This window comes from Pelophylax lessonae (genome assembly GCF_965119305.1).
Source record: "Pelophylax lessonae genome assembly, chromosome: 2".
In the NCBI taxonomy this organism is placed as follows: domain Eukaryota; kingdom Metazoa; phylum Chordata; class Amphibia; order Anura; family Ranidae; genus Pelophylax; species Pelophylax lessonae.
In genome coordinates, this window is record NC_138769.1 from 611,789,341 (window position 1) to 611,816,171 (window position 26,831).

Consider the following 26,831-nt stretch of genomic DNA (forward strand, 5'->3'; position numbering starts at 1 on the left):
GGTGCCCAAGGCCAGTCGCTGCTCAACACCTCGTTTGAGGAATGCCAAAATCCTAGCCACCGAAATGGAATGGGGATGAACCCCAAGAGACTCACAACGCAATGTATCACCGATTCAAACAACCCCCTATCCTGCAACACCTGGCCTTCAACAGCCAAGCCGTTAAGCCAGCGACTGTAAAGCAGGATGGAAGAATGGCCCCTGAGCCAATAAATCTTCTGAGAGAAAGCCTCCAAGGGCATCAGCAATCAGCCGTAACAGATCAGCGTAACAAGACTGGCGAGGCAAGTCTGGAGCCACTAGGATCACTGGATCCCTTATGCCTCAATCCTTCGCAGAAGACTCGGCAGACGTTTTAGTGGGGAAAAGGCATATAACAGAAGATACTGGCCCCAAGGAGACACCAATGCATTTGTGACGTCGGCCAGAGTGTCCTGAGACCTTGCCACAATTCTCTGTACCTTCCTGTTTAGATGAAAGGCCAACAGGTCCACCTCGGGAATTTCCCACCGATGACACAGCTGAACCTTATAATGCCGGCTACCTCCCAAGCCGCCAGGATACTTCTTGTGCCCCATTGGTGATAGACATAAGCCATGGCCGTGGCATTGTCCGCTAGATCCTTACCTGGCACTCCTGAAGGGGATTTGTCCAACGAGCAAGGCAAATTTTTCGCCCAAATTTCCAGTATATTGATCGGTAGTCTTGACTCCCCCAGTGTCCAGACACCTTGAGCACATCCGTGCCCAAAACGCCTCCCCGCCCGCACAGGCTGGCAACCGTGGGGACCACCATCCAGTACAGAGGAAGGAAAGATTATCTAGAGACTGTGGATCCTTGTCCCACGTGGCAAGAAACTCCCTTTTCAGGGGCTTGAGTGAAACTGTGTAAACGGAACCACCTCAAACAGGTAGACACCATCAGGCACAGCACCCGCATGCAAGTCCAGAAAGAAAACCCACTGCTGAACAGGAGCCGAGTCTCATCCTGCAGCTTTTGTTCCCCTGGGAAAAAAAAAAAAAAAAAAAAACATCCTGGCTGAAGCCGATCCAGAGTCAGACCCAAATAGTTCAACTTGGTGGATGGAACCAGAGCAAATTTTTGGAAGTTCAATTTCCAACCAAACTTCTACAGAGTTTGCGCATGTTCAGGTTGTCCTTTAGAGCAGTCGGAGGCTCTGCTTGCAGAAGAAGATAGTCCAGGTACCCAGTACTGCAATTCCCCGCAGCCGCTACAATGCCAACACTTTTGTGAATACCAGAGCAGCTGCGGCGACCAAAGGGTAATGCCATTCATTGAGCATGCTCCTCACTAACAGCCTTCCTTCCTGGGAACTGTAAACGGATTTGATTAAAAATCTAGAAAACCGGAACAATCACCCCATGTAGTAGAAAGACTTGTATTGCCCCGAAGAGACCCCGCAGGCGGTCTGGGGACAAACGCAGATTGGAAGGAAAGAACTTCACTGGAGGATAAGACCGAAACCCAATCTTGTAGCTGGACCGGATCAGCTTGTGGACCCACCTGTCTTGAATCAGGAAGGTCCATGGGTCCCCGAAAGCAGCGAAGGCGTCCCCCCACCTTAGACTCGGGTGAGGGCACCCCTTCAGGCAGAAGAGGGCCCCTTCAGGTCTGGAAGAACCCGCTCTCTGTGACAAGACTCCTCGCCCCTGGCAGCCTGTAGAAGAAGAGTACTCTTCCCCCTCTGTAAGACCCTAAGTATATCATCCAGGAAGATGCAAACAGGCGATTCCCCAAAAAGGGAAGAACAGATAAGGCAGTCTTGTAAGACTGGTCCGCAGACCAGCATTTCAGCCCTGTCAGGCGCCGAAGGACAACTGCGGTCACAGACAGCCTAGAAACCAAGGGACCTGCATCCAGAGAGGGACCACACACAAAACTGCAACCCCGAGACCAACTGGTCCATCAGCTTGCAAGGGCAGGGGGAAGCTGTTCCCCCTTCCAGATCCTGGCGCAAAAGCTTTGCCCACTCCGTTAAAGTCTGGGACACCAATGCTAAGGTGAACACTGGCCTAAGGACTGAATGAGTCACAGGAGACATGTGGAGGACCAAAGTCACGGCTCTCCCGTCAAAGGGGTCTTTGAAAGCCGGAGACTCCTTCACCAGAATTAAAGTGGAGTTATGCGGCCTGAAACCCTGAGAATCCACCACAGGTTGAACTGTCCACTTTTTTTAAAACAGGGACTCTTCAAAAGGTTTACAATCTAGCAAAAACGCTTAGGCACAGACTCATGAGAATTTTCTCAAGTAGGTGGAAAAATGGGACAACTTTTGCCGCTATTGGGGAGCTGCAGGTACCAGCGCTGTATTTTAAAAATGCCCGCACCGATACAATCAGTGCATCCACCAGCGCTGTTGCATACCTGGCTGTAGAAGAAAAAGAGGAAACATCCTCACTATCAGAGCACTTGAAGTGCGAGGAAGCAGACCCTGTAGGGTCGCAACATACTAAGCTCACCCTGAAACATAACCAGGATTGTTGAAAAGACACAAAACAGGAAGTAGAGACTCGCCCTCCATAGAGGCCCGCATGAAAATAAAAGGCCCCCTTAAAGGGGGGCGCCCAATGTGACGTGGATGCGCAGGCAAGGTACTCAGAGGGTTGGCAGCACTAAAGGGGGGGGGGGGGTGCCCTATGCAAAATGATGGCATGCTGTCAACAAACAAAGTTGACCACCACCAAGCTGGCCGCATGGCCTAGTAGGTCGCAGCTTAAACTTAGGTGGAGGCCCAGCCGCACAGATCCCATCCAAGTGGAGACAGGCGGCCAAAGGACACTCACAGGGGGCCGGCTGCCTCCCCCCCCGGAGGCGCCCACTCAGCTGCAAGGCCCAGCAGGCCACAGGTCACAGCCTAAATTTCTGAGGGCGCCCCGCCACCTGGGTGCGAAGCCCGCCGGAGCCGACTGGCCAGGAACATCGGGGAAGAGAGCAGATGCCCAAGTGGAGGGCCACCCAAATAGCGTCCGGTAGATAGGCCACGGCCTAAATTTTCGGCCAGGTTCGGCGCGGACCTGCGGATGTGAAGCCATCCGTTCCCCCAGCCCAACACAACAGCCAGGAGCCCTTAGAACCCCCCCAGAGTGTCAAAGGACCCTGTTGTAACCCCTGGTGTGCGCCTGGCGAAATCGGTCAGCAGCAGCCACAAAGGAAGCCCCCCTTCAGAGCACATGGCAAAAGTCAGCTCAGAACCTTCTGGGAGGAGGGGGTACGGAAGACCCACGGTGACCCTAGAGGGGGTGGGGAGAAGGGGAACCTGGGGGTCCCACGTCCACCCCAAAACCTGCAAGGGGGGGGGGGGGAGAAGGGACAACCCTAACCTACAGACCTAGTGCGGAGCGGAGGTCGGGTCACGCCCGCTGGCCGGACTGGGGAAACGGTAAGGATCTAGAATATCCAGTCTGTCGCCCAGTCCAGCAGTTGATTGTAATTCTCACAGGAACAGAAAATAAAAAAAGAAGGAGAAAACAAACCTGTGTAAAAAGGAAAAAAAGCTAGGGCCAGAGATCCCAGCAAGGAACTAGGTCCTTACTCCTGACTAGGCAGAAAAAACTGAGTGCCTATGGCAGGAAGTGGGAGTATTCACCCTGGGACTGCTCCATTGGCGTGGTAAAGCTTTTTCCTGACTAGTGTCCTACTCCTGTAGGTGGCAGCATAACCAAAGGGTCAAGAAGATTTTGGAGTTGTGTCCATAAATGAACAAAAGAGAAAGGTGAACGCTCGCTGCTGTCAGGATTTGTTTAGCATACCTTTCAATAACTTACTTATTTAGTTTTCCAGTAATGGGGGGGGAGTTACAGAGGGTAACACAGGTGATAATGTGAGGACCGACATGTTGCATAGAAGGCAAATTAGATACAGTATTTTAAATAGCAGAATTTCAGGGAAAACAAAAGTGTGTATGTGTATATATATTTATTTTAATTTTTTTATTTTAATAAGAAAATTGTTTTAACCCTGCCAGATTTGACCTGATGTGGTGAATGAACGACCTTGCAAATATTCTTTTATTAAAGTGATCTTAAGTTTTTTATTTAAAAAAAATAACAAATGTCCTACCTACCTGCTCTGTGCAGTGGTTTTGCACAGAGCAGCCCCGATCCTCCTCTTCTTGGGTCCCCCCGCTGACATTCCCGGCCCGTCCCTCCTGCCAAGTGTCCCCAGAGCAAACTGTTTGCTGTGGCAGCACCCGAGCAGAGCCGCTGCTCTGCCTGTCCATTCAGTCACAGAGCAATAGCTTCTCATTGGCTATGATTGACAGCAGTAGGAGCCAAAAGCTCCCATTGCTGTCTCAGCCAATAAGGAGCGAGAGTCCCCAGGGAGCCGAGGCTGTCGTGCACATCAATGGATTGCGATGGGGCTCATGTAAGTATTGGGGGGGGGGGGGGGATGCTACACAGAGAAGGTTGGGAACAGGTTACCCGTTTTTAGGGTGGAACATGTAACATGTTCCCACTCCTGCAACATCTCCCCAATCCGCTGTATCTAGTGACAGCAAGTGGGGGTCCACCAACCCAGCTGTGACATTATTGATTTATAGAGAGTCCAGTGAATGGGAAACTAGAAGTACCGACAGACTTTGCGGCCGTCGGCTTGTAGGTCTCTATGAACTACTAGGGTGCTGTTGAATGCTCTAGGTCACAGGTGTCAAACTGGCGGCCCTACTGCTGTAGCGGAACTACAAGTCCGATGAGGCATTGCAAGGCTGACAGTTACAAGCATGACTCCCACAGGCGGAGGCATGGTGGGGTTTGATGTTCCGCAACAGCTGGAGGGCTACCAGTTTGACAACCCTGTTAGGTAGTTCATAGTCTCTTCCTGTCAGTGTGTATCTGCTTGCTCGTACGAGGTACGAGCAGACATATACACTGGCGAGTCTGCAGGAGTCCTGTATGGCACCCACAATCTGCTGTTTGCAGGTGCAATGCTTTCCAGGCTTCTAGTAAAAATCTGCAAAAAGATGTGCACGTGTTATTTTTTTGTTTGTAAGGTGAACTGATCATTAAAAAAAAACAATTGGTTTTACGGTTTCTTAATTACAATCCATTAATCTCAGGCTTTTAACATTTAGGGGGAGATTTACTAAAACATGTGCAAATAGGATCTGGTATAGTATCCAATCAGCTTTTAGGTTTTATTGTCAAAGCTTAACTGAACAAGCCGATTTTAGAAGTAGATTGGTTACCATGCACAGCTGCACCAGATCCTGTGTGCACAAGTTTTAGTAAATCTCCCCCTTAGGCTCTACTTTGTAGTACATGGGTAGCATACAGTTTCAATTGAGCTGAGAGTGTTCTAGCGCTACCTGTGATCAACCATGGGTGGGCAAAACATCATATTTCTGCCTTTACCTGTTGAATATCTAAGAATCATCCATTTGTTGGATCATTAAGTGCTGTTCAGTTCAATTTTGAATTCCCACTAACAAAATGCATGCCGACTGTTCATTAGATTCATGTCTACAATTTTTTTGGCAAGTTATCATAAAAAAAAAAAAGAAATTAGAAGAAGGACTGTGGTATTAGGGGAGGGGGGGGGGGGTATTTTCCCACACACAGATTGATGAATGCCTAAATCGTGCAGATAGATAAAGTTAGGATGGCCACGTACCTCTCTGATTAGTTCGAAATGCTGCAGACTCCTGCATGCACCTGACAAACAAAAACAAAACACTCATAATCAAAAGTCTGCATTTCTCCACTGAAATTACCTCATACTGTCACTGCTTGTATTGCATCAGTCAGGTATGCTATTAGCGTTCTCAGTTTTAGGGGCGTTTTCTTTATTTTCTATAGTTTTATGCAATCAGTCTTCATCCTCCACATAAAGATAAGAGTAGCAGCTCTTTCAATTTTCGATGCTTTCCCCCTTTTTCAGAATTTGGATAAGTTGTAGGAGTGACAAAAGAGGCCACACTAAGGTGGTCAAATAGGGAAAAAGGTCACCTTACTCAAGTAGGGTGAGGTTTTAAAGAGAGATAGCAACAAAAACAATCATTGGTGTATAATGTAGTATCATATGCTAATCTTCTAAATAGATCTAAAATATTACAGTTTCGGTTCTTGAGCTTTTCTATAGTAAAGACTTAATTCAGCTTAGTCTGGTTTCTTAAGTTGGCTATATACAAAAACTGAATTTTTGTAAAATCTTACCTGTAAAATTCCTTTCTCCGAGTCCTCCGACAGTCGCCGCCTCTTCATATTCGTCACTATTGGGGTTATTGACCTTTGCTCCGTAGGTCAATAACCCCAATAGTGACGAATATGAAGAGGCAACAGAATATATTAATATCAAAGCTTTTAGCATATCCCACCCTCAGGGGGTGGTCCCCTCAGTCCATACCTCCCTGCTTCCTGCATTTCCAACTCCGTTTCAGTAGCATAGCAGTAGAGTACATAAACAAACCCCAAAAGAGGGGCGGGGGCGGCGACTGTCGGAGGACTCAGAAAAAGGAATTTTACAGGTAAGATTTTACAAAAATTCCGTTTTCTCTTACGTCCTCCGACAGTCGCCGCCTCTTCATATTCGTCACTATTGGGGACGTCCCATAGCAGTGTAGACATGAGGGGTGGGAAAAAAGCAGCCGCGCCTAAAGCAACGCAGTACCCACATCAGAGAAAGGCACCTTACCAGAGTAAGAGAACCAACTGGGCAACAGGAAAACGTGCTCAACAGGAGCAACAACCCAGGAAAGAACAAGTAACCTAGGGGTAAAAACACCCCAACAGCCAAGGACCCAAACAAGGGACCCTAAGGCACCGCCGCACTAAGAACTTTACGGCCAAAGGAAGCATCTGCCGATGCCTGAACATCCACTTTCTAAAATTTTGAAAAGGTGTGAACGGACGACCAAGTCGCCGCCTTACACACCTGGGCCACAGAAGCCTGATGACGATAGGCCCAAGACGTACTCAGAGACCTGGTAGAGTGCGCCTTTACAGGAAAAGGAGGAACCTTCCCCTTCAAAGCATAGGCTTGCACAATCGTCTGTCTGATCCATTTGGCGATCGCAGCCGACGCCGCCATGCCCTTCCGAGGTCCCTCAGGAAGGACAAAGAGAGAATCCGACTTGCGAAAGGATTTAGTAGATGACAGGTAAACCCTGATCGCCCTAACAACATCCAAGGAATGCAAAGCCACCTCCTTCGGATGCTTAGGCTTCGCGCAAAGCGAAGGCAGAACAATATCCTCATTGAGGTGAAATTCCGAGATCCACTTCGGAAGAAAAGACGGGTTAGGTCGCAAGACCACCTTATCCAAGTGAATCACCAAATACGGAGACTTGCAGGACAAGGCCGCCAGCTCCGACACCCTGCGAGCCGAAGTGATCGCCACCAAGAAGGCAACCTTCTTGGACAACAGAGACAACGAGATCTCCCTGAAATTTTCAAAAGGAGCATGTTGCAACACGGACAGAACAAGGTTCAAATCCCATGGAGGCAAAGGCTCCCTCCTAGGAGGGACCAAATGTCGCACCCCTTGAACAAAGGTGCTAACCAAAGAGTTAGACGCCACAGGGCATTGAAAGAGAACGGCCAGCGCAGAAATCTGACCCTTAAATCGTGGCCAACGCCAAACGCTGGTCCACGCCCGTTTGAAGGAAAGCCAACACTCTCGACACCGAGTATGAGCGAGGGGAATACCCCCTGGACTCACACCAGGCAAAGTAAGCCTTCCAAGTACGGTAGTAAATCTTCCCCAAAGAGGCCTTCCTAGCCTTGATCAAAGTGGGAATGACCTCAGGGGAAAGACCCCTATCCTTCAGGACCTGGCTTTCAACAGCCAGGCCGTTAAAGCCAGCGACTGTAAAGCAGGATGGAACATCGGTCCTTGAGACAGGAGATCTTCTCGAAGAGGTAGACGCCACGGATCGTCGACCGCCAGATTCACGAGGTCTGCGTACCAAGACCGGCGAGGCCAGTCTGGTGCCACCAGAATCACCGTTTTCGGTTCCGAGGCCAACCTGCGAAGGAGCCTGGACAGCAGCTGAATCGGTGGAAAGGCATACATCAGGCGATACTGATGCTAGGGCGCCACTAACGCGTCCGAGGCGTCTGCCCGAGGATCGCGCGTCCTTGCCACGAACCTTTCCACCTTGTTGTTTAGACGAGACGCGAACAGGTCCACATCTGGGGACCCCCACTTCGCGCACAACATCGAAGACATCCGGGTGAAGGGACCATTCTCCCTGGTCCAGGGTCTGGCGGCTCAGATAATCCGCCTGCCAGTTCTCCACCCCCGGAATGTGAACTGCAGATTGCGCCGGGACGTGCGTCTCGGCCCAAGACAGAATGTTGGCTACTTCCCGGGCCGCCCGGGCACTCCTGGTGCCCCCTTGGTGGTTGATGTAGGCCACCGCTGTGGCATTGTCAGTCTGTACCCGAACTGGACGGCCCTGAAGCCTGTCCGTCAAACGCAGAAGACAGAGATTCATCGCTCGCAATTCCAGAATGTTGATCGGAAGGGAGGATTCTTCTTCCGACCAAGTTCCCTGGGCGGACAGAACGCCCAGAACACCACCCCAGCCCGACAGGCTGGCATCCGTGGTGATCACCGTCCACGACAAAGGACGAAAGGACTTGCCCCCCGACACCGCCGGGGACTGGAGCCACCACAAAAGACCCCTTCGGGTGAGATAGCTCAACGACAGCCGCAGATCCAGAGATTGCGGACGCCCGTCCCACTTGGCCAGGACCTCCGCCTGAAGTTCCCGTGTGTGAAACTGGGCGAAGGGAATCGCCTTGAAGGCCGAAACCATCAATCCCAGACACCTCATACACGTCCGGAGGGACGAGCACTGATTGTCCCTGAGGGACCTGACTTCGCACTGAAGTGTCCGAAGCTTGTCTTCCGGCAGGAAGACCTTCGCTTGAACAGAGTCCAGAATCATCCCCAGGTAGGGAAGACGAACCGACGGACACAACGTCGATTTTGGAAAATTTATCGTCCAGCCGAATTCCTGCAGAGTCTGCATCGTGATGGACAGGTCGTTCACCAGGCCCTGACTGGTCGCGGACCGAATCAGGATATCGTCCAGAAACCCCAGGACAGAAATGCCCTGGGCCCTCAGCAAGGCCAGAACCGGCGCAAGCACCTTGGTGAAAACCCGCGGAGCCGAGGCGAGACCAAAGGGCAACGCCACGAATTGATAATTATCCTCCGCAATGGCAAATCGAAGGTACCTCTGGTGACCCTCGAAAATGGGAATGTGAAGGTATGCATCCTTCAAGTCGATGGAGGCCATGAATTCCCCCGGAACCAGAGCAGCCACCACTGATCGCAGGGATTCCATGCGGAACTTGCGAACCCGCACAAAGCGGTTCAGAGCTTTCAAGTCCAGAATCGGACGTACCCTGCCCTCCTTTCTGGGCACAGTGAACAGAATGGAACCCCCGAAATCTGTCCCGATGAGGCACCGGAACCACCACTCCCTGGGCCCGCAGGTCCCGCACCGCCAGGTGCAGATCCCGCAAGCGCTCCGGAGTCAGCTGAAGGTTTGAGGGGAAAAATCTGCCTGCCGGCTGAGAGAGAAACTCGATTTTGTAACCAGATCGAACGATTTCCTGAACCCACCTGTCCCGAATGCGGTCCAGCCAGGGTTGAAGAAAACAGAGCAAACGTCCCCCCACCCCAGAAACGGGTGAGGGCACCCCTTCAGGCCGCATTGTTATGGGCAGCGGATCCGGACTGGCCGGACTTCTGCTTCCCCGCCCACGGCTTCTTCTGGGAGCCTTGGCCTTTGAAGGGCTTGCCCTTATAGTGCGACCGAAAGGCACGAAAGGACCCCTGAGAGGGCCTAAACGAAGCATTCTTCTTACCACGAACAAACTTATTCTTGTGAGATTGGGGCAAGAGAGTGCTCTTACCCCCAGAAATTCCCTTTATCAGAGTATCCAAAGATTCGCCAAAAAGGCGAGATCCCGCGTAGGGCAAATTAGCCAAAGTCTTGCGAGAAGGTTGGTCAACCGACCAACATTTCAGCCATATCAGGCGACGGTTCAAGACCGCCACACTAGAAAGACGCGCAGCCAAAGGGACTAAATCCAAGTCCGCATCACACAAATACATGACACCCTGATGAATCTGATCCACCATAGCCAAAGTTGTCGGCGGGGCAGAGTCAGCCACCAGAGTGCGTTTGAGCACCTGCGTCCAATCCGCAATAGCCTGGGCTGCCATAATGGAAGCAAAAATAGGCTTCAGCATAGAGCCAGCAACCGTATAGGCATGACGGGCCAGAGATTCCAATCTCCTGTCCGTCGGGTCCCGGAACACCGGGGTATCCTCAGCAGGGATCGCAGTAGATTTATTCAAAATCGCCACCCCGTGATCCACCTGAGGCGGCACACATCAACGCTCATCAGTAGCTGGTGTAAAGGGATAACGCAGTTTGAACCTACTCGGTACAGCAAAAGGCTTCTTTAAATTGCGCCATTGCTCATCAACCGCACGCTGAAATTCCGTAGAGCAAGGAAAAACCTGCGATGTTTTGCGTTTCCTCTGCGTCCCATAAGAGGACATCAAAGCAGGAGGACACTGTTCATCCTGCAAATGCAGCGTTTGCTTGATAGAAGCAACTAACTCATCCATGAGTGCAAGCTCTTCAGACGAGCGAGGGGGAGAATTATCAACCCCTTCCACCTCAGCCTCCCCGTCAGACCCCACAAGGTCTAGGGATGAGTGAGACCCTGAGAAGGGCACTCCAGCCATAGCAGCCCCATCGCCCTCTGAATCAGAGGAAATAGACACCCTGGGCCGTTTAGTGGATCGATCAGCCACCAGCATCTGCACTTGAGCAGCTAAGTTTGCCACAATAGTGGCCAGATCAGCCCCCTCGGGGGAAGCAGCAGCCCCGTGGCCCCCCACCAAGGTGGGAGGAAACTTGCAATCCTGAGAATCCATGCCCCAGCCAAATAAGTAATAAAGTGTACTGCCCCTTTAAGATCGCGGCGAGCGTAGCCCACCGCACCCACTGAATACACTGACCCCCACAGGGACAAGAAACTGGGCAAGGAATACAGGAAAGAAGGAAATATAAAAACCTGGAGAGATCACACAGGCTGCTGCACCGATCGCTGTCCCAGAGCAAAAGGAAGTGATGCAAGACTGACCGCCCCTATGAAGCCTATGCAAGGCTACACAAACATGGCCGCTCGGCTGAGGAAAACCCTGGGCAAATAAAACATGGCGCTGACATGTGGACTGATCGATCGCCGCTCAAAATGGCGGCGTTTGGCGCCAAAAAACGCTGTGCAGTACCTCACAGGACCTGCCACCATAATTTTGCCCCAAAAAAATGGCGGATCGCCGCACTGCATGCCTAAAATCTGACTGCTTCATATGACACCCAGCAGAGCGGGAGAGCCCCCCCCCCCCTTCACAGCCCACACACAGGCAGCAAGTCCACACAGGAGCTGACAGGGAGCACAGCAGCCACACAGACATGCAGGGTCACACAGTCCCAGACTGACACCCAAATAGACAGGTCCCCACATAGAGTTACACTTACCAGTCCGGATGGCGTGGGGAGCCTGCTCCAGCGACCAAACCGCAGTACTGAGGACAGGGAGTGTCGCAAGCATGACGCAGCGGAACTGCGGTGCGAAACCGCAATGGCGTCCAGTGAGGTAGCCACCTCACCAATAGCATCCCTGCAGCGAACAGGGATGGGTCGTTCAATGTGCCAGGGCAAAACCTAAGCTGAACGCTCGATGGCAGGCTGGGAAGCCCCTGGCCCTGAGCCCTGGGATCCAGGGTGGCCAGACTGAGACCCAGCTCCGCACGATCATCTTCATCAGAAGAAGCTAACTAACGCTGAAAATAAACAGCTAAGTAAAGAAAGAGAAAAAAACTTCAAATAAAATCAAAAAGAGAAGAGAAGCTGAGACTAAGAGCCCCAGCACAGGAACAGCCTGCATACTCCTGAGCTAGGCATAAGAAACTGAGTTGGAAATGCAGGAAGCAGGGAGGTATGGACTGAGGGGACCACCCCCTGGGGGTGGGATATGCTAAAAGCTTTGATATTAATATATTCTGTTGCCTAGCTACTCCTACGGAGCAAAGGTCAATAACCCCAATAGTGACGAATATGAAGAGGCGGCGACTGTCGGAGGACGTAAGAGAAAGGTAGATTTTTGCTTGAACGTTCCCAGGAAAAATCTAATCAATGCATTCGATAATGCCAAGTGACGCTTGAAAAGTGCCATTTGAAAGTTAAAAAAAATTACTTCATAATTTTATTTGCTTTTAATGTTTCATTTTGGAATTAAGGAATGTTCTGGACGAAAACCACATTCACTGTTAGAAACTCATTCAAGAAAAATTTTCCATCCTGTTCCTGTAAAATTACTCGGCACCACAGTTAAAAAAGATCAATTTGATTAGATTAGAAAATTAAACAAATGCACAGACAAAAAAATAAGTTTTCACGTGAATTTCTACTAGTGTACAGCAAGCTTTACTTAGTCTCAAACACCATGGTCGTTACTTTTGAACTCAGCTTTTGGCCAAATAAAACCTTCTCACTTACTACACAAACTTCAGAAAAATGTCAAGCTGAGGCAAAGCTGTCACATGTTTAAGGCAGGGTTCACATATGTGCGACCGCAGTTTCCAGAATTGTTTCCAGTGCATCCCTGTTCACCGGTTCAGGTGCAAATCAAGTCAGAATTTTTTCCTGAATTTGCATCTGACCCGGACACAAAGACCCACAGGACCCTTTGGGAATGCAGACCCCAGCCGCCCCGGACACATGTGAACCGGCTCCATTGCGAGCCGGGCACACTCACATGTCATGCAAATTGGATGTGGGGGAAACCCACACATATGTGAACCCGGCCTAAAGATCTGCAGTGCACCTATAAAAGTTCAAATCAATAACTTTAAATATCTTCCTTTACCAGACTAGACCAGGAGCCCACAAGCCTGTTATCTTGTTGCTAGGGCATTTAAAGCTGGCTATACAATCAGATGCAGTCACTCTTCGGGTATTGAAGCAGCCACAGGTGCTGTGGCTGTCTCAGAGCAAATAGTTAGTTTTAATCCCACCAGTGCTCACCTAAAACTGAAAGCAGTATTAAACCCAAACACTAAAAAAATGTAATATATTTTGCAGCTTACCAGTCATTAGATGTGGTGGCTGTGTTCATTTTTATCCTAGGCTCCACCTCCCCGTTTTTACCTGGTGATTTAACCATTAACACATTTCCTGTATTGCAGTGCCTTCTTTGGATTAATGAGCAGAGGTGGGCAACTTTGGACAGCAGCATTGTCAGTTTGGAGGGAAGGGAGTGTTAAATGTACTTTCCTGGTGCCTTCATGGCAGCATACGCATCAATTCATACCCAAGGTCACTCCAATCAACAATGGGTCCTGCCAGCATTCCCGGAAGAACGGAATTCATAAATGCTGCACGAATTGGATGTAGCAATAACCTTAAAGTCCAACATCTCTGCTACTTTACATCTCCGAAAAGATGAAAGATTATTTGTAGTTCCCAGTGGTGCAAGGAAAGGGCAAGCAGCATCAAAACGCACAATAGTGGAATGGCTTGTGCGGATTAAACACAGGCTAGTGGGCTTCCTGTTCCTCAGGAAGTGAATGGGCACTCGACAAGAGGGATTTCATCTTTATGGGCAGCCTTGGTCCTCATTCTCCACGTTTATGGCTCACAACAGCCTAGATCCAGCTAGCCTCACCTACCGGGATTTTGGGAGGAAGACCTTACAATTTTCTGTTTCGTAATAGTCATTTAAAATTTTCTTCAGCATTCTCTCCCTGGTAGCGAGTTATTTACCATGCGTGTGATGCCATGAAGGCACCAGGAAAACGGAAAATTGAATACCTACCTTTTCGTTCTTATTCTTGTGGCTGAATTGTGGGAGGGGGGGGGGGCTCAGTCTCTTTTATAGAAATATAATAGTCCTGTGAGTTGGCCGGGGCAGAGCAACCAACCATGCGTATGCTGCCAAGGATAGACACCAGGAAAGGAAAATTACGTAAGGGTAAGTATTCAATTTTTCGTTATCAGATTTAAATGCACAAACTGAAGCCAAACGCCTGCTCACATTGGATTTTCAGTTACAGCGTTTTTTTTCCCTTTTAGGATAAAGGTTTTACATAAATAAAAGCTGATCTTTGTAAGCAAGCTAGTACTAAATAGTGTGTTTCATCCTTGTAAACTGATACATCTGGAAGAGAGCTTGTCCTTTTGAAAAACAAAAGACTTGCTGGCTGGATCACCAGGTGAAAATAAAGAAAAGCCTAAAAAAGAAAACTAATGCAGCTATCACAAGTAAGAATTGGTAAGCTGCAATAGCTGCTTTTGGGTTTAATACTGCTTGAAGAACTAATCTTTCTGGCCCAAGCTACACAATATAATCTATAGTCAATATATTGTTGAAGATCTACAAATAATGTAGCTATAGGCTCCATTTATTCTACAATTGCGACTGTACAGAAGATCATGTACACATCCCTGTTGTATAAAAAGGTCATAGAAATTCAGGTGAGTGCCACAAATATACTTATCCCCCCCCCCCCTAAAAACAAAACCCCTCAATACATTTATACCTGATTTGAGACAAAGTGAGGTCAAGTTTTTTCCACAGAGAGGACATCATGAATGGTATATCTGCTTCATTCTCTATTAAAAGATAATCAAATGTTAATCATAAAGCGAACAAAAGGGATATAAAATAATCTCTCTAAAGTGAGGGAAGTCTCCTGTCAGAGAGATGACATTGGAAGAGGTGTCCATATTGGAAGATTCCCCTTTTATTCTTGTTCTGGTGAAAACTAAAATGTTCCCTCATTTTCAGTCCTGGTGAGATTGGTCACCAGATCACATAGGGAGACTGAACATAACTAGAAAAGATGTAGAAAGCAGTAAAAATGTGATACACATTAACAGAGCCTAAAAGTTCAGCACTAAAAGAAAAAACAGTTCACTACATGCAGTTTACAGTAAGGAATGAACTCCCCTAACTTCTTTCACTAGTTTCTTTAGGTCTAGGTTCACACACATGCCTTTCCTGCACCGCATTGCAAATCGTACTGTGTTTGCGATTTCCTGCAGGTGTCAATACAGAGTTACCGACACTCCAAAAGGATTGCAAATGCAGTTCGATATGCCTGCACTGGAACACACTGGTACAAAATGACCATGTGACACGGTTGCTGTGTGGCTCCAAAAAAGATGCCTGCACTTCTGTGGTGTGATGCGGTGCGATTTGAGCCCATTTAAAATGAAGGAGCTCAAGTTGCACTGAACTGAATCACATGTGAACTGCAAAGGAATGCGGTGCGTTTCCTGTGCGATTCACTTGCAGGTTATAGTGTGAACCAGGGCTGAAGGGACTGCGTCATGCGAGATTATGGAGGCTGCCATTGTTGAACTCTTTTCAGAATGGTAGTTCTATGGATTTCATGCTGATGCTTTGGCATCAATGCTATCCAAGCAGCTGACCCAAAACATGTCACCCACTGAAGCAACTTTTGTGTCCAGCTGTAGCACTTTAAGACCCCGTTCAGACAGGGGTCACACGACTTGCTGGGGCGACCTCGGCGCGACTTGCATGGACTTCATATAATTGAAGTCAATGCAAGTGTCCTCCAGGTTGCCCCAAAGTAGTACAGGACCCTTTTTCTAAGTCGGAGCGATTTGTGTCGCTCCCATTAGAACGGGTCCTGTACTATTCAATGGCGGGCGACCGACCACGACTTGTCAGGCGACCAAGTCGCCTGACAAGTCGCGCTAGTGTGAATGGAGTCTAAAGGCCAAGTTAAAACAAAAAAGGTAACAACATAACAATATAGTATAACCATAAAATTAATTAACATTTTACATCATTGCACTTCTTTTCTACTAAGGCCCTTTGACAGAATAGACATTTTTGTTGAAAGGGTGAACTTAGCCTTTAATGTGTGTTACATAGTATGTGAAGGCTGTCCATTCATTAGGACTAGGCTGCACACTACAAAGCAAGATACAAGCATTGTAGTGCACTGCAAGAGTCGCCCTCTCCTGTAACGTGCGCTGGGGTACTATTCACACTGAAAGGCTTACAACTATACATAGAGCAGGTGACATGAAGTGTGAATGTAGACCTAAAACATTACTGAAACAGCTTTTCTTCTACTGTATATAGAAATGATGCTATTGGGTAAATCTGCAACTTTAGTCAGATAAGTAATGCTGTCCTATCAATGCACAGGTTAAGAGACAGACGACACCTAATAAAATCTGAAAAGGTATGGCATAAATGCACTTAATTTTTTCAAATTATTATCAACCAATCCCCAGAACATCTCCTATTTTATAGTAGAAAATATGCTATATAGCTAGGTTGTATGGTTCTCAGAGTTTAAGCCTCTGAAAGGTCATTGTTTTTTTATTTTCATTCTATTAGGCTTTGTAATTGCACCTTTATATCTATAGATTTATATTAAATCCAAAAAAAAACCTGGTTTTTAAACATTTTGAGGATTTAAACATTTACTACTCACCCTTAGCTTTCATTGTTATATATTCATTCAAGATTGTTGTGAGATTTTTTCCAAAGAGGGACTAGAAAACAAGACAATGTACATGAGAGATGCATGTTATTTGGTCAGAAATAACTAGTAGAAAATACTTTGGGACTATAGCACAGCATTCACTACGGAACTTTACCCCTTCATGCCCAAGTCTTTTTCTTGTTACTTACAAATTAAAATCATTTTTTTTTTGCTAGAAAATTACTTAGAACCCCCAAACAATATATATATATATATATATATATATATATATATATATATATATATATATATATATATATATTTATTTATATACATACATACATACATACATACACACACACACACATATATATATACATATATATATATTTTTTTTTTCTTTTTAAGCTGAGACCCTAGAGAACAAAATGGCGGTCGTTGCAATGTTTTATGTAACAATGTATTTGCGCACGACAAAAACAAAAAAAAACACAACAGTAATGCTGGCCATACACCTGCCGAAAAATCGTTCAAAAATTTGTCATTTGGTCCAATCGTCTGTTTTTCCTCCAGTTAATGGGCACAAATAGAAAATCGTTTTTAACTTTTCAGAGCTGAAAAATCGAAGGAACAGTTTTAAAAATCTGCCAGCCGATCAATAAACTGATAGGTTAAGGTGTTTCCGACCTGTCCGCACTAGGTATATGTGACAAACTGAATTCATTTATGTCCATTGAACGATTTATCGTTCAAAATTCGGTCATTACATGATGGCACGATCGTCTGCTCTCAGGGCCGATTTTTCATTTTTCGAAAAGGAGTTTGCCCGATATTTCGGCAGGTGTATGGCCAGCTTAAAAGTTAACCCAATGTTTTAGTATAATGTGAAAGATGTTACACTGAGTAAATAGATACCTAACATGTCATGCTTTAAAACTGCACATCTTTGTAGAATGGTGACAAACTACGGTACTCAAAAATGTCCTAAGCGACGCGTTCAAATTTAACGGTTACCTGTTTAGAGTTACAGAGGAGGTCTAGTGCTAGAATTATTGCTCTCACAAGAACGATTGCGGCGATACCTCACGTGTGGTTTGAACACTTAACATTTACGGGCGTGACTTATGTATGTGTTCCCTACTGCGCGCAAGCACGGAAGGATTGGGAGCTTTAACTTTTTTTTTCTCCTTATTTTATTGTATTTTTTTTATTTTTACACTGTACCTTTATTTTTTTATCACTTTTATTGCTGTCACAAGGATTGTAAATATAACTTGTGAGAGTAATAGGCAGTGACAGGTACTCTTTATGGAGGGACCTGGGGGTCTAAAAGACCTCAAATCCCTCCTCTGCACTTAAAAGTATTCAAAACGCCAAGTTTTTTTTTTTATTCTGGAACCTTAAGGCTCCAGTAACCAGACGTGATGTCATGACATAATTTCTGGGTTTCTACATCACAGTCCATAGCATGAGGAATAGTCTGTTTTTTTGAGTTGTGAAAAGACCAAGCATGCAGCCAGGATTTCTTATTGTCCTGTTCCTCCAGCTATCCAGTGTAAGCTGTTGACATTCAACTACCAGAGCGAAGTATTATTTGCTATTTTGGGATATTTGAAATAGGAGTGTATTGCACACGATACTCCTGTTTGAGCATCTCCTTTTGGCCTCTTGCACACAATACTCCTGTTTGAGCATCTACTTTTTTCCAGACCTTTTTTCTTGTATGTATTTGCGAGTATTTGAGAGTATTCGCGTGTATTCGCGAGTATTGAGGCTTAAATTACTGACCAAAAATGCAGATTTTTCTATTTTGTTCTTACTGAAGAATACACAGCGCTTGTTTAAGCGCCTGTGTGCATAGGCACATTACAATTAATGGGCTGTATTTTAGCTCAAAAAGCTGTACTGAGCATTTTTAAGCCGCAAGATGCCCAAACAGGAGTATCGTGTGCAAGAGGCCTAAGTCGTGGTGTTTTGTGTAATGTTTATGGTAACTTATGTGTAGGAAGCTTTATGTATTTTCATGTCCAGTAAAGTTTTGTTTTATGCTTTTTATCAAAACTGCTCTTGGTGTGTCTGTTCATTTTAATCATATGAAGCTTTGTTAACATACATCTAAAGCCACATCTTTTTTTTGCTCTGGATCGAGACTAGAATGGATAAAAACCCACTTCCTTTTGTGGAGGCTTCCTTTAACCACTTAACGACCGGCGCACGACGATCTACGTCGGCGCTCAGCCCCGGCCAGGCAAACTGACGTAGGCCTACGTCAGCACTTTTTGCCGGCCCTGTGCGCGCTCCCGCGCCCCGCCGCCGCCGCCGATGACTCGATTGGGTTCAGAACCGATCAGTCATCAGGTCCAGGCCAATCATTTTTGGTCTGGACCTGTTGATCGGTCCTGCCCAATCAGATCTCCCTCTAAGCCTGTGAAATGTAAACACAGGCTTAGAGGAGATGTGCCCTCCCCTCCCAACGGTCTTTTCGGATCCAGCGTGAGAGGAGAGCACATCTTACTGTGAGTAATTGCACCAAGCACATCACACACAGCTAGATAGGCACATTTCACCCCCGATCGCCCCCCCCCAATTAACCCCTACAGCACCTGACACAACACACACTATATACAGCATATAGCATATACCTATATACCTGTATAAGTGTGATTTGTGAACAGGTGTAGCCCTTGCGACCCCCCCTTTTCCACTCAAATTACCCCCCACCCCCCCCTAATAAAGATTTAACCCACTGATCCCCCCTGAACCCCCCCCTGATCACCGCCGTTAACCCCTACACCCTCTGTCACATCAGCACTAATACAAACGCAATATACGGTGTTATTGTATTTTTGTATTAGTGTCATTGTGATCAGAATTAGCGCAGGCGACTAAGTTTCTGTCCCAAGAAGGTTTAGGGTCCCCGCCACCCGCCCAATAAAGATTTAAGCCCCTGACCCCCCCCTGATCACCCCTACACCCCCTGCCATAACACACACCGTATACAGTATATAGCATTTTGCTATATACCCGTATAAGTGTGATTTGTGGTCAGGTCTAGCGCTTGCGACCCCCCTTTTTCCACTTGAATTACCCGCCACCCCCCCCTAATAAAGATTTGAGCCCCTGATCCCCCCTGATCCCCTCCTGATCACCGCTAGTTAACCCCTACACCCTCTGTCACATCAGCACTAATACAAACGTAATATACTGTGTTTTTGTATTTTTGTATTAGTGTGATTGTGATCAGAATTAGCGCAGGCGACTAAGTTTGTGTCCCAAGCAGGTTTAGGGTCCCCCCCACCCGCCCAATAAAGATTTAATCCCCTGATCCCCCCCTGATCACCCCTACACCCCCTGCCACAACGCACACTGTATACAGTATATAGCATTTTCTATATACCTGTATAAGTGTGACTTGTGACCAGGTTTAGCGCTTGCCACCGTTCCTTTTATCCTTAGGATACCCGCCAGCCCCTTCCAATAAAGATTTAAACCCCTGATCCCCCCCTGATCACATCCCGTTAACCCCTACACCCTCTGTCACATTAGCACTAATACACACATAATATACTGTTTTTACTGTATTTTGTATTGGTGTCATTGTGACTTGAGGTTGTGCTAGCTAGCTAGTTTCTTTCCCAAAGGAGGTTTAGGGTCCCCGCCACCCCCCCCAGATCCCCAGCGCATAGTTTAGAAGTAACCCCTTGATTGCCACACACGCACGCACGCACACACGCACGCACCTACACTTCCATTTCTAGTATAGTGTTTGAACAGATCAATATCTGATCTGATCAGAGCTATACTAGCGCCCCCATAGTTTAGGGTTCCCAAAACGCAGTGTTTGCACGATCAGCACTGATTCCTGCCAGCACCTGCGTTTAACCCTTTCACCCAGGTAAGTGTAGTAATCAACAGATTACTGTCACTTACAAAAAAACACAAGACACAAAACCGCTGTGTTAGCAGAGTCAGGCCTGATCCCTGCTAGCATTAGCAATTTTTTTGGTAGCGCTTGAAATAGTCTTCGACAACCAGGTGCTTTTATTACCTGTGAGTCGCATCACTGTACGGGTAAATTTAGTTACCAAAATGTCTAAACGTTCGTACAGTGATGAAGCTATTTACAGTATGATGACCATGTCAGGTGAGAGCGATGGGGAAGCCTCACCGGCAGAATCAGGGTCAGTATACGAACCAAATGACAGCAGCGGCTCCCTGACAGATAGCTCCGACGACAGATGGGTCCCTGTTAGACCCAGGCGTACCCGACCCCATTCTGGTGTTGTTGAGATGCAGGAATCGCAGGGTGCTCGTATGGAGCAGAGTGTGGGTACTAGTGCCGCTCATCCTTCTGGCGACCTGGCAAGCGCCAGCGGCCTAGTACACCCTGGACCTAGTACAACCAGCACTGCAGTAAGACCTGGTGACGTGGCGAGTCCCCTAAGTGCAGTTGAAGCTGGTGCGGTGGCTAGCACAAGTAGTGGCCCGCAGCCACCGCGTATTCGAAGACAGGCCCGTAGAGCCCATAGTGCCCTCCCTGATGCGCTGGCATTTCCTAATTGGCAACCCACTGATACTACAGCGCCAGTACTTCCCCCATTCACCGCCCAACCTGGAATCCACGTGGAGACAGCTGGTTTTACGCCCCTGAACTTTTATGAGCTGTTCTTCACGGAAGATCTTTTCAGATCTATTGTGGATCAATCAAATTTATATGCTCAACAATTTATCGCCGCCAACCCAAATTCGCCCCTTGCCAGACAATTCGGCTGGAAACCTTTAACGGTTTCCGAATTTAAGATCTTTCTGGGCCTTTCCCTCCACATGGGCATAACTAAACAGAGTGAATTGCGGCTATATTGGTCCACTAGCCCACTTCACCATATGCGCATGTACTCTGCCTCCATGTCCAGGGCGAGATATGAGCAAATTCTGCGATTTATGCATTTCAGCGACAATGAAATCTGTCGTCCTCGGGGAGACCCTGCATACGATCGGCTCCACAAAATTCGGCCCCTCATAGACCACTTCAATCAGCGGTTTGCAGCCTTGTTTACCCCCGAACAAGTTGTCTGCGTTGACGAGTCCCTGATTAAATTTACTGGCCGCCTTGCTATGAAACAGTACCTCCCCAGCAAGCGTGCCAGATACGGGGTCAAACTGTATAAATTGTGTGACAGGGCCACAGGCTATACAGTTAGTTTCCGGGTCTATGAGGGAAAAGATAGCTGTGTGGAGCCCCCCAACTGCCCAGACTACATAGGGAGCAGCGGTAAGATCGTTTGGGACTTGGTGTCACCCTTATCCGGAAAGGGGTACCATTTGTACGTGGACAACTTTTATACAAGCGTGCCACTATTTAGTCACCTGCTCGAATTACAAATTGGCGCATGTGGCACCGTGCGACATAATCGCCGGGGCTTCCCCCAACGGCTTGTAGATTCCCGTCTTAGTCGGGGGGCGAGAGCCTGCTTGAAAACGGACAAATTGCTTGCGGTGAAGTGGAAGGATACACGGGATGTTTATGTTCTGTCCTCCCTTCACGCAGACACGACAATCCAAATCACTACGGCAACTGGCGTTGTGGAGAAACCCCTCTGTGTCCACGAATATAACCTTAACATGGGAGGGGTGGACCTTAACGACCAGATTTTGGCGCCGTATTTAGTTGCCCGTAAAGCCAGACGCTGGTACAAAAAAGTGTCTGTTTATTTATTCCAATTGGCGATGCTGAACGCCTTTGTCCTATACAAGGCGTCAGGACGAACTGGATCTTTCCGGGAATTCCAGGAAGAGATCATCCTTGCCTACCTGTACCCAGGAGGCATGCCTGCCCAACTTCCCCTTCCAGATGCAGTGAGCCGGCTGCATGAGAGGCATTTTCCTTATGCCCTCCCGAGTACCCCTACCCAAAGATGGCCCCAAAGAAGATGTCGTGTCTGTAGCAGGCGCGGATTTAGGCGTGACACCCGTTATTATTGTCCCAAATGTCCTGACCAACCTGGTCTCTGCATCGGGGAATGTTTTGAGCGCTACCATACACTAGTGGAGTTTTAGTGTAGGGTACAGCACGACACAGTGTAGGGCACACAAACACAGGGTCTCGAAGGATGTTGGATGTCCATCGACATTTTGAGAGACCCAAGCTGGAAGAGAAGATCGCAGAAGATCGCAGTCCCTCCCAAATCAAGACATGAAGAAACAGTTAGAAAGAAAAATAAAAGGATCCAAAAACTGTTGTTGTGTCAGTCATTTTATATGTCCTTCTACTCTTCTTACTGTACATTTAAATGTCCTTTGTTTGTTTTTTCATTCTTTTGTGACCTGTTTCTCCTGCAGGTACTCGTCGGCTACCACGCATTGATTTTATATATTCTGACACAAACAGTGTTTGCGCTCAGCATATATGGATACCTTTGCTGATAGCAGCTGTGGTGATTTTCTGATTTCAGCACTGCAGTTAAAATCCTATTTTGGTATACGTGGATAGCGCCGTGTATACCCATCATTAAATTCAGTGGGTGGCTGTTTGGGCGGTTAATGATGAGAATCCAAAAACTTTTGTTGTTGTCAGTCATTTTATATGTCCTACTCTTCCTAATGTACTTTTTTTTAATGTACTTTGTTTTTTCATTCTTTTGTGACCTGTTTCTCTTGCAGGTACTTGTCGGCTACCACGCATTGATTTTATATATTCTGACACAAACAGTGTTTGCGCTCAGCATATATGGATACCTTTGCTGATAGCAGCTGTGGTGATTTTCTGATTTCAGCACTGCAGTTAAAATCCTATTTTGGTATACGTGGATAGCGCCGTGTATACCCATCATTAAATTCAGTGGGTGGTTGTTTGGGCGGTTAATGATGAGAATCCAAAAACTTTTGTTGTTGTCAGTCATTTTCTATGTCCTACTCTTCCTAATGTACTTTTTTTAATGTACTTTGTTTTTTCATTCTTTTGTGACCTGTTTCTCTTGCAGGTCCCTCGTCGGCTACCACGCATTGATTTTATATATTCTGACACAAACAGCGTTTGCGCTCAGCATATATGGATACCTTTGCTGATAGCAGCTGTGGTGATTTTCTGATTTCAGCACTGCAGTTAAAATCCTATTTTGGTATACGTGGATAGTGCCGTGTATACCCATCATTAAATTCAGTGGGTGGTTGTTTGGGCGGTTAATGATGAGTAATACTACGCATTATTCTTGTGCTGATTTCTGATAGGTTCTCTTTTTTTCCGTTCAGCCCACAGGCTGCATGAAAAAAAAAAAAACCTATATGCCAAACAAGGACTAGCAATGTACTGGTACGTTGCTGGACTTTGAGTGGTTATACCAGGATGATGCCTGCAGATTTAGGCATCATCTTGGTATCGTTTTTTACAGCCAGCGGTCGGCTTACATGTAAAAGCAATCCTAGCAGGTAATTGGCCGCTAGACTGCTTTTACATGCAGTGGGAGGGGCCTCCCCCCCCCCACCGCCGCCTTCCGCAGCCTTCCGTGGTTTTTCTCGGGCTCTCCTGTCCCACCGGTTAACCCGAGAGTGCAGCCGGTGGTTCAGTTATCTAACCATAGAGCTAATTGAAGATTAGAATGGCTCCAATCATCTCTATGGCCTAAGATGCCGGAGGCTACGAGCATTTCATGACTTCTTTTTCGCCAGAAATAAACAGGGCCATTGGGAAATTGGGAAAGTATTTTATCACACCAATTTTGGCGTGGTCAGAAGCATTAAGGTCAGAGGAGAGATCTAGAGTATAAAAGACCCCAATTTTTAAAAAAAAGAGTACCTGTCACTACCGATTGCTATCATAGGGGATATCTAAATTCACTGTGATAGCAATAAAAATGATTTAAAAAAAAAAAAATTAAAGGAAAGGTGTCAAAATAACATAAAAGAGCAAAAAAAAAAAAAAAAAAATCGAGCTCCGCCCCCTTTCCCCCGTGCTTGCGCGCAATGGCACACGCACGCGTTGGTCTAGTGTCATATGTAAACCGCAATTTCAGCATGCATGTGAGGTATCGCCGCGATCGCCAGATCGAGTGCAGTAATTCTTGCAGTAGACCTCCTCTGTAAGTCTAAAGTGGTAACCTGTAGAGACTTTTAAAGGTTTTTAAAAATGTACGTACGTTTTTGCCGCTGCGCAGGTGTGCGCAATTTTTAAAGCATGTCATGTCAGGTGTCTATGAACTCGGCATAAGATCATCTTTTAAATTTTACCAAACAAATTGGAATTATATAGTGTATTTGTGCAATAAATTTAAAAAAAATGTATTTTTTTCGCAAAAATTGCGTTTGGAAAATCTGTGCGCAAATACCGTGTGACAAAAAAAATTGCAACATCCACCATTTTATTCTATAGGGCCTCTGCTTTAAAGAAATATATAATGTTTGGGGGTTCAAAGTAATTTTCTAGTAAAAAAAAAATATTTTTTCATGTAAACAAAAAGGCACAGAAAAGGCTTGGTTTTCAAGTGGTTAGAAGAGTGGGTGATGTGTGGCTAAGATTGAGCGTAAAATGCCGGGACTGTTCAAACACCCCCCAAATGACCCCTTTTTGAAAAGTAGACACCCAAAGCTATTTGCTGAGAGGCATGGTGAGTCCATGGAATATTTTATATTTTGCTACAAGTGTCGGGAAAATTATTATTTCTTTTTTTTTTGTTGTTTTTTTACAGAAAGTTGTCACTAAATGATATATTGCTCACACATGCCATGTGTATATGTGAAATGACACCCCAAAATACATTCTGCTGCTTATCCTGAGTACAGGGATACCCCATGTGTGAAACTTTTTTGCAGTCTAGCCGAGTACAGGTCCCCGAAAACCAGTCCCCACTTTCAGGCTTTCCAAAGGCGTAAATTGTTGATTTCACTCCTGACTACCTATCACAGTTTCGGAGGCCCTAAAATTCTAAGATAGCACAAAACCCCCCCAAATGACCCCATTTTGGAAAGTAGACACCCCAAGCTGTTTGCTGAGAGGCATGGTGAGTCCATGGAATATTTTATATTTTGCCACAAGTTCCGGGAAATATATATATATATATATTTTTTTTTTTTTTTACAAAAAGCTGTCAGTAAATGATATATTGCTCACACATGCCATGGGTATATGTGAAATGACACCCCAATATACATTCTGCTGCTTCTCCTGAGTACAGGGATACCCCATGTGTGAGACTTTTTTGCAGTCTAGCCGAGTACAGGACCCCGAAATCCAACCTCCACTTTCAGGCTTTCCAAGGGCGTAAATTGTTGATTTCACTCCTGACTACCTATCACAGTTTCGGAGGCCCTAAAATTCTAAGATAGCACAAAACCCCCCCAAATGACCCCATTTTGGAAAGTAGACACCCCAAGCTGTTTGCTGAGAGGCATGGTGAGTCCATGGAATATTTTATATTTTACCACAAGTTCCGGGAAATATATATATATATATATATTTTTTTTTACACAAAGCTGTCAGTAAATGATATATTGCTCACACATGCCACGGGTATATGTGAAATGACACCCCAAAATACATTCTGCTGCTTCTCCTGAGTACAGGGATACCCCATGTGTGAGACTTTTTTGCAGTCTAGCCGAGTACAGGACCCCGAAATCCAACCTCCACTTTCAGGCTTTCCAAGGGCGTAAATTGTTGATTTCACTCCTGACTACCTATCACAGTTTCGGAGGCCCTAAAATTCTAAGATAGCACAAAACCCCCCCAAATGACCCCATTTTGGAAAGTAGACACCCCAAGCTGTTTGCTGAGAGGCATGGTGAGTCCATGGAATATTTTATATTTTACCACAAGTTCCGGGAAATATATATATATATATATATATTTTTTTTTTTTTTTTACACAAAGCTGTCAGTAAATGATATATTGCTCACACATGCCACGGGTATATGTGAAATGACACCCCAATATACATTCTGCTGCTTCTCCTGAGTACAGGGATACCCCATGTGTGAGACTTTTTTGCAGTCTAGCCGAGTACAGGACCCCGAAAACCAACCTCCACTTTCAGGCTTTCCAAGGGCGTAAATTGTTGATTTCACTCCTGACTACCTATCACAGTTTCGGAGGCCCTAAAATTCCAAGATAGCACAAAACCCCCCCAAATGACCCCATTTTGGAAAGTAGACACCCTGAGCTATTTGCAGAGAGGCATGTTGAGTGTTTTGCAGATCTCACTTTTTGTCACAAAGTTTTGGAAATTGAAAAAAGAGGAAAAAAAATGCATTTTCCTGTTTTTTCTTCATTTTCCAAAAAAAATGAGAGCTGCAAAATACTCACCATGCCTCTCAGCAAATAG

General features: G+C 46.4%; 1 protein-coding gene across 2 annotated transcripts in view; it reads right to left on the reverse strand.

The window, feature by feature from the left end:
• Window positions 1-26,831, reverse strand: part of NPAT (nuclear protein, coactivator of histone transcription) — a 126,193-nt gene that overhangs the window by 61,223 nt on the left and 38,139 nt on the right. For both annotated transcript variants that reach the window (XM_082248437.1, XM_082248436.1), the window contains exons 3-5: window positions 16,528-16,588; window positions 14,593-14,665; window positions 5,632-5,672 (exon numbers count right to left, since the gene is read on the reverse strand). In XM_082248437.1, coding sequence (XP_082104563.1) covers window positions 5,632-5,672; window positions 14,593-14,665; window positions 16,528-16,588 — 175 coding nt within the window. The remainder of the gene's footprint in view (window positions 1-5,631; window positions 5,673-14,592; window positions 14,666-16,527; window positions 16,589-26,831) is intronic.